Genomic DNA, 14,394 nt, shown 5'->3' with positions numbered 1-14,394 from the left:
AGAAATCATATTTTTTGTTTTGTTTTACTGAAAGATGCTGGGAACTAGAAACACACTGGGGGAAGGGCATGTTTGTTTATCTTGGGAAATGGCTTTGTGGGAATATCAGATTTGTTCCTAACTGGCACATGGGCTGACATCACTTCCTGTACCCAAACTCTTGGCATCGTGCCGGGCTTGAAGGGCAGCAAAGCAAACTTATTCTATTTCCTCACCTTTCTGTCTGTAATTGTTTTGTCAAATGTTGCCCTCGTATTGCATAATATACAGTAGGCCTGCTGTAAGATGGGCAGTTTGTGAAGCTGCCCAGAAAGCAACTAATTCTTCAAAAGCCCCTGTAGGTCATCTTGGGCCATTCCTGAATCATTATGATGTTTAGTTTATACAGCTGAAGGATCTTGTGGTTGTGATATTCCTAGAAACCAGGCCAGGCCTGGAAATAGTATGTGGTCTGAGGAAAGGCGAGAAAAAGAACAGGGTACTCATCTGCACAATAAACTTTCTCTGACCTCAGTTCATTATACATACAGTGTTATACATAATTGTTTTATCTCTGGGTAGATACTAGATAATGATCAAATGTTTGACCGCAACAACAAAATCCATATAGTAATTAGCACTTGAATTTCACGGAAGCAGCAACACAGAATTTTCAGTAGTAGGAAGCTGATGACGAATATAAATAGTGTCAAGTGACATCACTGCCTGCACCTCAGTGTGTTTAAATATGTCAGAAGCGGGTTGGCATCCACAGTATTTATACAGTCTCACTCTCCTTAAATAACATTTGGGTTTACTATGTTCACTTCCTGTCTTTCCACTCGCCCTGCCATGGGCAAACCCACATGCATTTTCCGAATATTCGAAAGCGATTAAAAGCAATCAGGATCCCTCAATAGAAAATAAATTTCACATGTGCTTCTTGTAATGCCATATCTTGTAATGTCATATCCAGTGTTGCTGTTAGAATCAATCTGTGTATATTCAGTGATAACCGCCAATATAAGCGTAACGAGAATAATAAATGCTCCTAGGAAGCTGCGGTGGTATTAAGGTACAAGGGACAAAATGAGTATCTTGGAGAAACACAACTGGTTTAAGACACTAATGTCTATTGTTTACAATGAGTAGGCTATATATGCAAACTGCTGTGTGCAATTAAGTGAAGGATTTCCACTGCACTACTGATTTCTGCTTGATTTAAAATGTTACGGTACACTGGAGGCTAAAATTCAAGAAAATACGCCAGATACCAGTTTTGGCAAATGTCAAGTCTTACTTTCTTATTGAATGCCCTCCCCCACAGCCTGAGTGGGATTCTCTGCTGTAATAACGAGAGTTACTCACATGGGTCAGTCTGTAATTTTCTGACAGAGTGCCTCCCTCCCCCTAATTTCTCACTTTCCCTCTGAAAACCGCACAGTGTGAACACACAGGCACATGTGGTTTTTAACCTGTGACGATGTCAATTATAGGCCATCTGTTCAGATCCATCTCTGATATTGTGCAGGCCTAATTCCTCCAACACAGTCAATTAAATGCCTCCTGCCCACTGGCTCATGCTTAAAGACAGACAGTCCTGTCCTTGTCTTGGCCAATAGTGTTGAAAGGTCCAGGGTATCTTCTCTTTCTAATTTTCTCTGGCATCTTTTCATTTTGCTGTGACCGTGTGGGTGGCTTGTTCACATTGCCCTATTTTTGGGACTTGCGCAAGTTAAAATATTCCCCTCCAAAGGTTTGACTGACATCTATTTAAATACAGAAACTAAAGGACTCTTCACGCTCGTTTGAACACATTAGGCGAGAGGCAATAGCAGAGTTTACACACACACACACAGACACACACACACACACACACACACACACACACACACACACACACACACACACACACACACACACACACACACACACACACACACACACACACACACACACACACACACACACACACACACACACACACACACACAGTACTTCTCAACTTAATGAGGAATCGTTAACACCATAATGTTAAAAGTCGTCTTTGCTGTTTGAGTTAGCCTCTTCACAGAGACGGAGCTGTGTTTATCCTCATTGGGTTCTGCTCCTCTCACTGTGTTGGACTCTCCTGCAGCGCTGTGCCTCAGTGGCGGGGATGATGGGATGTTGATGTTGAGTCTGTCCAGGCAGATCGGGAGCACGCTGTCTGGCCAGGCACACAGGTGTACTTTCTGTCCCACGCTCCGCACTGCACCCCTTCTGGGCCTGCTCAACTCTCCATGCCTAAGGAGCTCATCGCTGAAAGGATCCAGAGAAGAGACAGAAAGACACAGGCCAATGGGAACTAAATCCCCTCAACCATCCCCCCTCGCTAGGAAATGTTTACCTGATTTGAGTAGTCTAAAAGGAAGCCCCAGAGTTCAACGTTAAAGCTGAACTTTTGTAGAACCCAGGGTTGTATAACACCAAATCATTATTTGTTGCTTCTGTGCGCGACAAACCATAAGTAACAATTTGCTTCACAATTCGCCCATTAGCTCATTTCATGGCGAAACACATCTCAAAATCACCCTTTTAGAACATTAACACACTGAAACAAAGCAGAGTCCTGGACTGGTACATGATATTGCTAAAGTGAAATGACTTTATTCATGTTATAGGCTAAGAAGTTCTCTAGTGCAGAAAAACTTTATTGGTGTAATGCAAGCTCTGCCAGCAGTAGATGAAATATGCGAGAGAAAATGTCCTAACAAGACTCATTTGTTATGTATTGGCAGAATCTGCATTTGTTTATGCTAAAAGTTTGATTTTAGACCTGTTTCTGCGGTGTCAGTACACCTTTGTTGCTTGAGAGGTGTTGCCCTACTATAAAGACTATAGAGACATTTCCACAACTTCAGTTTAATTTATCTAGCAATTATTCAACTTCATTATAGATTTTTCCCAAGTTATTTCTAGCTAGATTACGTTGCAGCTTGTATTCCAAGCTTTCTTCCCGCTGCCAGAAGAGGGGTTTTGAATTCATTGGAGAGATTACTATTACAGGTGGAGTATCACATTTACAATCAAGATATTGCTGCATCTGTTAGTTTTCGGGGGTGCCTTGGCCTGCAGGAGCGTCTGGTGGGCTCAGGCCATGGAGTTGTTTTTCATCCAGACTGAACAACAGCGTCTCTCATTCCTCTCCTGTGGGCGTTCGGCCGGGCCAGGCGAAAGGCACCAGCAGCTGCTGGACAGCACGTCTCTGTGCTCCATCGCTGACAGAGGAAGCAGAGTGATGGAGGGAGAGAGAGAGAGAGAGAGAGAGAGAGAGAAAGAAAGAGAGAGAGAGAGAGAGAGAGAGGTATGGGTGAGGAAAGCAGGAGAGACAGGCAGACAGAAAGACAAGGTGACAGAAGAGAGAAGGCTGTGGCGAGGACAGCAGATGCAAGGTCTCTTTTTCCTTTTTTTCCCTCTTCTCTCTCCTTGGAGGTTATAGGCTGATGGTGATAGCAGATGTGACGGGATTAACAGTTTGTTCGGTCTCATCTTAAAGGGGGGGGGGGGTGGGGGGGGAAATAGTTATAAGTCTTTTGTTGTTTCAAAATTAAGATTTTGTGCAAGTAAAATTTCACTTAACCTATTTTGGACATACATAATGTAACCTGGTAAATAAATGCATAAAAAACACAGTTGTGAGTCATGTAGGCCTGCTGTATAATAATAACAATAACCATTGTGACATTATCTAACAAACAAAAAAGATACGCACAATGAAAATCATTGCCACACGGAGACATTGTTTATTACTTCAAGCTCCACTGTTGCATGTTTATCGAATGCCAAGTTTCCGTCTTCTGTTGTCTGAATCGGTGCCAGTTTTATTTTTCCAATAGCCCTCTATTGTCTGTTGTCTTTGTTTCAAGCAGTTAAATAAAGAAATCATATTGCTGCCCAATGAGTACCGTAATCATTTGGCGGTCTTCCAGAGTTGAGATCATTTTTTTTGTCTGTTTGTCTCCCTTGGTGTTTGTTATTCCACAACTCCAATACGTGGGGGGGAGGGTGGGAGGGAAGGGGGGGTTGAGTACCCTCAGATGTGATTGGTGGAGTGAGGCGTGATGATGACTGTGGTTGGAGAGGGACCCTGGCTTCAGTCCTGGGGGAGGAAAAGGGAAGAGAGAGAGGGGGTGGGTGGGCAGTGAGTGGAACGCCGATGCTCCACAACAAGGTTTTGCCATTAAACGCTGTCCTCCTTCTCGACACGGCCGACCAACGGTGACATGTTTTTTAGCGCTGGCTCCCGTCAAGCTGCTTCAAAGAGCAGGTCTCTGAGGAGGACGGGGAAAGGAATTCACACGCGCACCGAGAGACTTGAACAACAAAGTCTAGGTTAAGACGTTCGTCAAAGTCGACTTGGGGGTTTGTCCTCGGAGACGAACAGGAGCAATAAAAAAAGGCACGTCTGTTTGCACACAACACAGGGGGTGCGGTGAGGGGGGGGTGTGCTGTACAGTACTGTATATCTGCCTACACTGATCAAACATAGGCCTACAGCACAGCCACGGAGGGGAAACAATAGCTATGTGTTCAGACTCAGAGCGAAGAACCTTTCCTCCCCCCCACACCCCCCGCCGTTGAGGGACGGCCCAGTGTTTTTGGAGACTGTTGGGGGAGAATTTAAAGTTGTTATCTCCCTGTCTTTCACTTTGACTCTAATTATTTCCAAATGTTCCCTTCTGATTGCTATTGGCAACCTTTGCGTGTGTAGAGTGCTGTGTTAGAAACATGAGCGGCTCTTGCCTGGCACAGGCCCGTGGGGTAGAGTGTGTCTGTGTTTGTGTGTGTGTGTGTGTGTGTGTGTGTGTGTGTGTGCGTGTGTGCGTGTGCGCTGTGTGTGTGTGTGTGTGTGTGCGTGCGTGTGTGTGCGCGCGTGCGTGGGGGGTGACTGACCTGCAGGAAAACCTGGCCCACAGGCATCCCCATGGGATATGACGTTCTAATGGAAAAGGCCTGTTTCAAACCTCAGGGCCACGTGTGTGTGTGTGTGTGGTTTGTGTGTGTGGTTTGAGTGTGTGTCTGTGCAAGCGTATGTGGCTGCCTGCCTGCATGTGAGATATGTATTTTCTCATGTGTGTGTGAATCTGTGCATGCACTCAAGTGGCTAAATCTGAGATGTAAAGGACGGGGAATGTTTACACTCGCACTAGCGAGATGTCAGATTGCGGCAGAGGTCGTTACCCACCTATAAAGCTTGTGGTCGGTGTTAACGGAAATGTCCTATAACGTGCAGGGGCAGATCCCGGATGTGAAGTGCCTGTCATATAAAGATGTCACGGTCTGGGTTTTGAATCGAGCGATCGAGACCTTTCCCAATGTGCTGAACTGCAGGTTAGGCTGATGCTGCTTTACTAGGCCAGCAGACAAAACTCAGAGTTTAGGCAGGTTACACAGTAAATCCTCTCAGTTTTAACCACCAATTATGATCAACATGATCAGAAATGTTATATATATATATACTTTTTTTTCATGGAAACAAAAGAAAAACAAAAAAAGGAAACATGATGAGGGCAATACCTAATTTTCAGTGTAGCGTTTACATAAAACAGGTAATAAAAACAAAGCAAATTTGTAAGACAAAACAATTACAATCAAATACAGTCAGGCTACTACAAGACACTGGTAATCTATTGTAGGCGTTGGCGTTCCAAAGTAATAGAGAGGAAATTTTCCATTTTATAGAAAGTGACTTATAAATAAACAAATACTGTATTACCTTTGGATATGGCCATCCCACGTTTCTATATAAAACACAAAAGTACTTCCACCAGTTATAAACCTCAGTGAATTATAAACAGCATCAAGGGATTGAAGCGCAGAGAAAGCAGCATGCCTGTTAATTCTCTCCATAATCGACACTATTTGAGTCTCTTTCTATACCAATATAAATAGCTTGGAAAAACTCTTAATATAAATATATATTTCTTTATAAAGTTGTCAACATGTGATTTAAAATAGTTAACCATCAAGCCAAATGCCAAGGTATTTATAATGGGAGACATGCTCAATGTGTCTGCCATCTGAAGTACAAATGTGGGTATTGGTGCAGTTAAAGTTCTTGGCTCTGCAGATCAGCATGCATTTGGGTTTTTATCACCATAAACATGAGTTTGTAAGACCTGAGGCGATTCCTAAAAAAAATCTAAATCTCAACAGTTTTTTGAAAAAAATCTGGAAAATATTTTTTCGCGATTTTTCAAAAATAGCAGATCTACAAGCTCGTAGCGCGGCACTCGGTGCCGCGCTATGAGCTTGTAGATCTGCTATTTTTGAATAGCCCAAATAAATCTTAAAATGAGACGCATACGCGTCCCCGGTCTTAATGGGTTAAAGGGGAAATCCACCCATTTTCAATATTTAACTATGTCATTAATATAGCATAAAGGAGTTGTGTCGAAATAAGAAAAAAGTTCCCCCCTTTCTGTATTGCCTTGAACTGGAAGATTGATTTTGGGTTTAACATGGCAAATTACAACACGATGAGTCATCATGTTGTAATTTGCAATGTTAAACCCAAAATCAATCCTCCAGTTCAAGGCAACACAGAAAGGGGGGAACTTTTTTCTTATTTCCACACAACTCCTTTATGCTATATTAATGACATAGTTAAATATTGAAAATGGGTGGATTTCCCCTTTAAGGAATCCTTTTTCAACAGTATTAAAGGAAACAGAAATACAACATCTGATTCTGCGGTCGATGCAAAAGTTGTATGGGGGCCTAATGCAATTCCCCCTGCTTCTGTCCAATCTGTCTCCTCCTAGTGGTGGGGCAGGTAGAGGTAGGGCAACAGGTCACAGGTCAATCTAGTCAATGTATGTCTATAAATCAATCAATGTCAACATTTGCTTTATGATCTCTTCTCCTTCTGTATCTTCTAAAAACCTTACATCCCCTTAACTAACCAGTGTCATAAAAGTACACCCAACGGAACATAGAAGTGTATTATTCATAGATAAGAAAAAGAGAAAACACCTCCTACATATGACCTTTTTAGGAAATCGTTTTCGAGAGGGTGTTAATAAGGAGTCATGCTCTTTTGTCCAGTGATGTGATACCGCTTTAATAATCCACACCTGGCTGTTCTGAGTGTGCTACGAGTCGACCTGTGTGACACGTGGAGACATGGCCAGTGTGAACCAGGTCATTAAATAGACCTCGATGATAATGTCTTGTGTCGCAGCTCTGACCCCGTCACCAAGGCAACTACCCGAAGGCCATGGCTAATGGCTAATTATGGGCTGTACCACACCAAGTGCACCTAAGTGTGAAGTCTGGTCCTAAGTGATTAGCGAAGGTCAAATTTGACCATTTAAGGACAAGAAAAGGGTGTCTGAGGGGAGAATAATTGGCGAACTGTAGGTTCTCTTAATTATAATATGTCTAGCACATAGTGTAGCCAATAGTGGGGCAACTCTCCACTCCTTTTTCTGTTGGAGCACTGGCTATTATTGAGCGATGGTTTATTCTAACCTATGGTATAATTACATTAATGTAAGGATGGAAGCAGCTGTGTTGTTGTCATGGCCCGGTATCGATACATTATCACCATAATCATGACAATGAGACATTATACTGTAATGTATTGTACATTCACAATCATCTGTGCATTTAACAAAGGTTAATATAAATTATATTATTAATAATATGAAAATAATGTTTTTCTTTTTTACCACAGTGCCTGTGTCTCGCAGCCCATGTGAGCTGCTGCCAGTGGGAATGGGCCACCCGGTGCGGGCCATGCTGAAGAGCTTCACTGCACTGTCAGGCTGTGCCAGTAGGGGCACCACTGGCCTCCCGCAGGAGGTTCACCTCATCAACCTGAGGGGCCACGCCACTGAAGGACCAGAGGGTTCCCTGCCAGAGGTAATCACCATTAAGCATAAGATACGTATACTTAATTGAACTGCAACAATGTCTCAACGAAAGCATCGGGTGTCGTACAAGTTAGCTTGTGTAGAAAGATATACACGCGGATAGCTTGTTAATTCAAAATAGTCAAGAACCACATTTTAGTCTTTTGGACAAAGCCAAATGAGAGTGAGGTTAGAGCCAGGAACCCTCTACACATTAATAAAACTCCCCTGTTTAATAACTGAACTTCAGTTGCTGAAGTTATAGATTTGTATCATAGGGTCATTTTTCAGTGACGTATTTCCTTCCCAAACCTTTTCAAAACACCTCTTTAACCACTTAAAGTTTAAGGGGTGTCCGGATGGCACAGTGGCAAGTCCCTGCCCACCGCCGTGGAGACTGGGGTTTGAATCTGGTTTGGCTGGGGGTTCTTATGAACACAACTGGCTTTTGCTGGTGGGAACGGAAGCCGCAAAAGCCAGTTGTGTTCCTTCCCAGTGAAACTCCTCATTGTCAGGTGAAAAGAAGTGGCTCTATATGTATCTGAGGAGACTTGGTTGTCCACACCCTCCCCATGCCAGCTCTAGGGGTCAGCAGTGACAGAGACAATACAACAATACAATACACACGGGGGAGTGGCTCGACATATCGAGTCGAGCCACTAAATACATTCAGCCCCGATGAAATCCGCCACGTCTTCCCACTGCCCTCTTTCGCCCTCATAGCAATCAGTGGCCCTGACGGCTGGCATCCCTTCCCCTTCCCCCTCTTGCAGAGAGGAAGCTAAAGAAAGGCTCGCTGGCCAAAGCAAGGGAGCAAAAGAGTGTAAACATCCGTGGGAGATCAGATTGTTATTGGAGGCTCTGCAACATGCGGTCAAATAAATCTGTCCTATCTGTGTGTGCACCGTAAACAGGCTCAGTTTACCTCGCACAGCACTTGACTTTCTAAAACGCCAAAGAATAAGCCTGGAATGTATCAGGCGTTACAATGGAGGAATCCAAGTAGTACTTTTATTTGTTTAGAACAAAACTCTTTAGTGCAGTTGCACGTCCCTTGCTAGTGTTGTGAATGTTGATGTTAGATGTCAGAGCCCTTGTCCCGCTGGTTTAAGGTGCTCTGTGGCGATATCGGATGACAAGGCTCCCCACTGTTTGCACTAGTTCAAATATGAGTCACTAGGCCTGCAGCCTGGCTCAATGTGCTGCGTCTGGATTTTCAGAGGGTCCTAAATTTCCAACCCCTCTTAGTCATGGGTGTGTGAAATGCGTGTATAGACTTGCCAATGCAATTCTGCTGCTGATGTAGGCTTAAACATGGCCAAGGCCAAATGAACAGAAACCCCATCTGTGAGTGTGACATTCAGTGTGCTGCATCAGCACTCCACCAGTAAATAACTCTGGTGATTGTAGCTCTGTGTTAGGTCAATGGTCTAGTTGCTATGTGTTAGAAGAATACAGGAAGTATATGTCTAGATCAGTCTGGCCGCTATATATGCCAGTATTTCATTTTATTGACAACATCGATATCTGTAATTATGCAGCCGATGTGTACTGATTTGTAACCACTTTCAGCCTGCCGTCCCTATTTTGGGCATGTAAAAAAAAAAGTGGATGCATTTTCTATTTTTCAAAAACTTATAGAAATAGATTTGAATTGACTTTGTGCTTTTTGAAAGAAATATTAGTCAAAATATCAGTAATCGGCGGTCTATGACTCTCCATAATCGGGATCGCCATCGAGGGCTCAAAAATCTGGCATCGGTCAGGCTCTAGTTAGAAGAGTACAGGCATTATATATGATCCTCTTCTGATTTGACTGAAATTGTTCAGATTTATGTCAACGAGTCAAGAGAACTCATTCCATCCACCACCAGTGCAGCGTGAATCGCTGCCGATGTGAATGAAGCTCTACGCTCATTTGTTTCTCTGAATTGGCCCTGATGTTATTGGAATCAATCGTTGGCAGTTTGATTGATAGAACCCTGTCCAATTATTTTATTTGGAGCCTCTATTAAAACCTGCCAGCAAGTTGCCCTATGAGAGGAATGAGATGTTCAGAGAACACATCAAAACAATTGTTTCACTGAAAAGAAATTCACTACGCTTTGGCCTAGAGGTGCCATGCCTGTCACCACTCTGAATTCAAAACATCTGCTCCTCTGAATGCACTGCACAGCTCTGCTTGCTCTGTGGTGCTGCCAAGTGGAATGCTCTCGCTGCGTTTCATCACAGAGTGGCTACGGATATCGTCGGTGTCGGGTGGAAACCTTGTATGTCCAAAACCGTTACTTTCCAGGAAATGGAAAAACAAACCTGTGTTCCAATGGACACAAGCTCTACTTTTAATTGGTTGAATATTTATAAAACCCACAGACAGACTTAACCACTTTCAACCAGGTGTCCCTATTTTGGGCCTGTCATTATAGGTGAAATGTATTTAACCTATAATGAAAATCTTTTTTTTTTCAGATTTGTTAATAAATAGTGGAGATATGATATACAAGCTCACAATGTGTTGTGATGTGATGTGTTGTGTTGTGAGCTTGTAAATCGGCTGTTTTCGGTAGGGTACTTTTGTGCGACACTGTCATATGACAGTTAATAATTTAAAAAAAAGTATTTATTTAAAAAAAAAAACATAAAAAGATGAAATATGGAGATACAAGGTTTCTGCTCGACAGCGACAATATACTTATGCCAAGGTGGATTATGATTCTCCGTAAGATATTTCCACCAAAGCCAACCTGAGCTTGAGTTTTGTCTACAACTGACGACAGATAACATTGTGCTCCTCGCCGCATACCAAAGCCTCAGGTATTTTGTCCACTTTGATATCTCTGACACAATAATTATGTGGGTTACTTTTTTAGATTTGCGGGGAGGTTGGTTAAGGTAGATCAAAAGGTGAAGAGGATCTTTGTCTTAAGCACAGCAAGGTTCTATCCTGTTTGGAAACTGAAACGAAATAATAACAGAGACTGACTGAAGTAGTAATCTCACCTTGTTGGAGGTGGCGTCTAGTAGTGAATGAAACATGAGACATGGGCTGCATGTGTTCACATTTTTGGAATGATTTTCCCTCTAGAGACCTTAATTCCTCTGTTTGTAATGACAGACCAAATGATGTTTGAAAAATACTAGTCATCTAATTCTGCCTGGGAGGTAAAACAAACAGACCTGACTGGGGTTTGTGTCATCTCCCATGACATTTAATATAGTTATGGATGTTTGGGTTATACATTTGAATATGTGTTTTTGTTAGATTTTGGCCACGCTTCATATTTTTGTTCTGCGTCATGGCTACAGACTGAATTTGCTGGACTTTGTTGCAAGGAATCAATGGATGGAATGGAATGAAATGTATTCATACGTTATGTTATACGTTATAAGTTATACGTAGGGAGACAGTAACATCCCTATGAATAATTTAAATATAAATCTAAGTAACATTTTGTTCAAATAGTCATAAGACATTCTTGAGCTGCAAAAAGAAAACTAGTATATAAGCATTATTGTTATACTAACGCATGGCAGTTCTAACCGTAAAAACACAACTGTACCAAATTCACACACCTGTTGGTTCACTCAATATGAAATGCACATTATGGTGGCGAGAAACATACGTGGGTGTGATGGTAAAACAGGCCAGGTCTCTTTGTCATTTTTTAAACAACTTTTCATGAGTTCATTTTACTTTGAGCCCTTTAATCCCATTATTCCCTGAGGGCTTGGGTTTGGTCTGTTTCCAAGATTCTCTCTCTTTTCTTAACAGAAACACACAATGATTTCACAGTGCTACGTCTGTGTACACAACATACGGAATGGAAACATTCAGCTGAAAGATGCTTGAAGGTCTGTGAAACAGACATGGGTTCACCTGGCCTTGTGTGTTCCATCACCTGTTTGGTCCAGTGGAGAGTTAGTAGGAGAAGGCATTCATCTTGATGTCTGTTCTCCAGCTTTATAGCCTTGTCTGCAAGGTCACAGTCTCTGTTAGAGATTAGTTGGCCCTGAATCAAGGATCATCCTGTGACTGTGGGCTGGTGTTTATGATTAGATAAGATCGACATAACCACTTAGCCATATTTTATACTTCGTCGTACGAGGGTATCGCGCGGCGAAGATAGCAGATTTACAAGCCGACCAAACATCTGCAAAAATAGCCAAAATAACGGCTCTACAAGCTCCCGACATGTGATGTGTATGAGTTTGTAGAACTGCTATTTTCACTATTTTGGCTATTTTTGAACATTTTGGATAATGTGTTAAAAAAAATCTATGACATTCCCAAAATAGGGACACCAGGGTGAGAGTTGTTAAAGGACATCAGGCACTCTGGTCCACTCTGGTTTTTGAATCGTCCCACCCGGAATACACATTCAGGTGGGAATGCATAGATGCTTTTTGGACACATTTCGGACACAAACAGCCCCCTTTTCCCCTTCCGTTACACTTGTCCTTGTCCTTTGACTGAAATGCACTATGTTGCCTGTATCACATGTCAGCTCCTGGTTCTCATGGACACAAGCTGCCTCTGATCTGCAATGACACAAGGTTGCTCTGTCATTAAATATTAAACAACCCACTGAAAACAGGAGGAGTCCTAGTATATAGCCCTGGGAGACTCCGTTCAACGATGGCTTATTAATGAGTATCTAACGTATGGTGTTCCAAAATAAACCTATATGATTTGTTGATGAATAGATAAGATCTCTTAACAATACAAACGTGTTCAGTTCAAATCTGTAATCTCTTAGCCCTCAATAGTTTAAATTTTGGCTCCAGTCTCCACTCAGATGCTATGGCCTGTAATTAGCTTTGAAATAAGCATGACCAGCCTTTTTTTGGGTATAGCTAAACATGTATTTCTTTGAACATAAGTTGATGTTCAAATGTTAGTTTGGTAACACATTTGAAAACGATTTGGTTCATTGTGGAGTAACATTAAAACATATACAGTACAAGTTCATTGGGAGGAGACATCAGTCATAACATCTTGAAGCTCATGTATCATTTAGTCTATAGGCCTAACTTAAGCAAAATAAACAAGAAAGATGTCAACATTTCTGTAATTTCTACTTTCTTGTACGCTAAACATAGGCCTATGCTCTTTAGGGTGATTGTATAATTTAAGTTAGGCTATCATTTGCTCCATGTATCTTAGTATCTTATGTTAGTGTAATGTAACATAAGTTATTAGGGTTATCCAGGGCTGTGACACTGTCTGAGTGACAATATGGAATCTTTCTTACCACGATTAAAAAGCAACGTGTCCCATGCTCTTTGAGGTGATCGTTTTAGGCTATCATTTGCTCCTTGTAGCCTATCTTAGCAGTCAAATAGGTTACAGGGTGATCTAAGCTTTATTTTATTTGTTTAAATCTTTTGCCTATGTTGGGTTGTCTTTGCTTACTTTAACAAATCTTTGTTGATCTTCTATACATTATTATTATTAGTAGTATTATTATTATCTTGTTTATGTAATTGCAATGAACCATACAGCTACTGTACTGATGCAGCAGCGTGTGGTCCGTTTGCAAGCATGTTGAAACTGAACTCATATTTTGCTTTCAAAAGAAACCTTTTTCTAGTTCAAGTACTATTCTAACAAAACACTATTACTTTTGATAACAAATGATCTACCAAATTATTATTTAACAAAAACACGATTAGAAAGTCTTTCTTTTATGATCGGCAAGCACATGACATGCATGGTTTCTTTACATCCATGAATGTCACACATGTGCTTTGATAACTCAATTTAGACTCTAATTGGCTTACAATAAAAAAAAGTATAATTTATGTAACAAGCAGCTTCACACAGAAACATCACACAGCAACAAATGCTAATCTAGTTTATTTTTATTTTATCTGACGCATAAATTGCAAGGGGTCTTATACGGTAAGGGGACTTAATAGGGACGTTCTCTCACAGACACAAGCTTCCTCTGATCTGCAATGACAGAAAGTTGCTCTGTCATTACATATTAAACAACCCGCAAGACACAGTAATTACAGCTTTGGCTAATCTCTCGATCTCAGGGATTCCTCAAACATTTTCTCCCTTACATGTAGGTTTATATTCCTGGAACAGATCCATGTTTGGCTAGTAATTCCCTCAACAGTGAAGTTGCAAAGTAAGACTGCGCTGTGTGAAGTAACATAAATAAGTTATTCCTAATTTGTATACAGACCACTTAACGGGATAGGTAACCCCTAAAAAGATTTTTTTCCTATCGATTAGTCACCCCATGGAGACTTGAATGCATGGATTTTTTTTTTTTTTTGTCGCATTCCTAAGCCAATAAATTGATGACCGGCAGCGTTCTGGTAGGAGACACTGGTGTCTCCTACTGGAACCGCTGCATACCTGTCCGCTGGTCATCAAATTATTGGCTTAATGTGACAAAAACAAAAGAGTCCTGGGTTCGATTCCCGGGCGCTGGGGGTGTGTTCTCTCCTCCGTGTCATCAGTGCCCTTACCCTAGGTGGGGTGGCGAAAGGGCCTTTCTGTGTG

At 41.8% G+C, this 14,394-nt stretch overlaps 1 protein-coding gene across 1 annotated transcript in view; it reads left to right on the top strand.

Moving 5' to 3' along the window:
• The window catches only part of tgfbr3 (transforming growth factor, beta receptor III), a 79,474-nt gene that overhangs the window by 18,881 nt on the left and 46,199 nt on the right, over positions 1–14,394 (top strand). Inside the window, exon 3 of the mRNA XM_084067807.1 lies at positions 7,700–7,887. Within this exon, the coding sequence (XP_083923933.1) occupies positions 7,700–7,887 (188 nt within the window). The remainder of the gene's footprint in view (positions 1–7,699; positions 7,888–14,394) is intronic.

The sequence above is a fragment of the Gymnoscopelus microlampas genome (genome assembly GCF_963454915.1).
Source record: "Gymnoscopelus microlampas genome assembly, chromosome: 9".
Lineage (NCBI taxonomy): Eukaryota > Metazoa > Chordata > Actinopteri > Myctophiformes > Myctophidae > Gymnoscopelus > Gymnoscopelus microlampas.
This window is presented reverse-complemented; position numbering and strand designations above follow the sequence as displayed.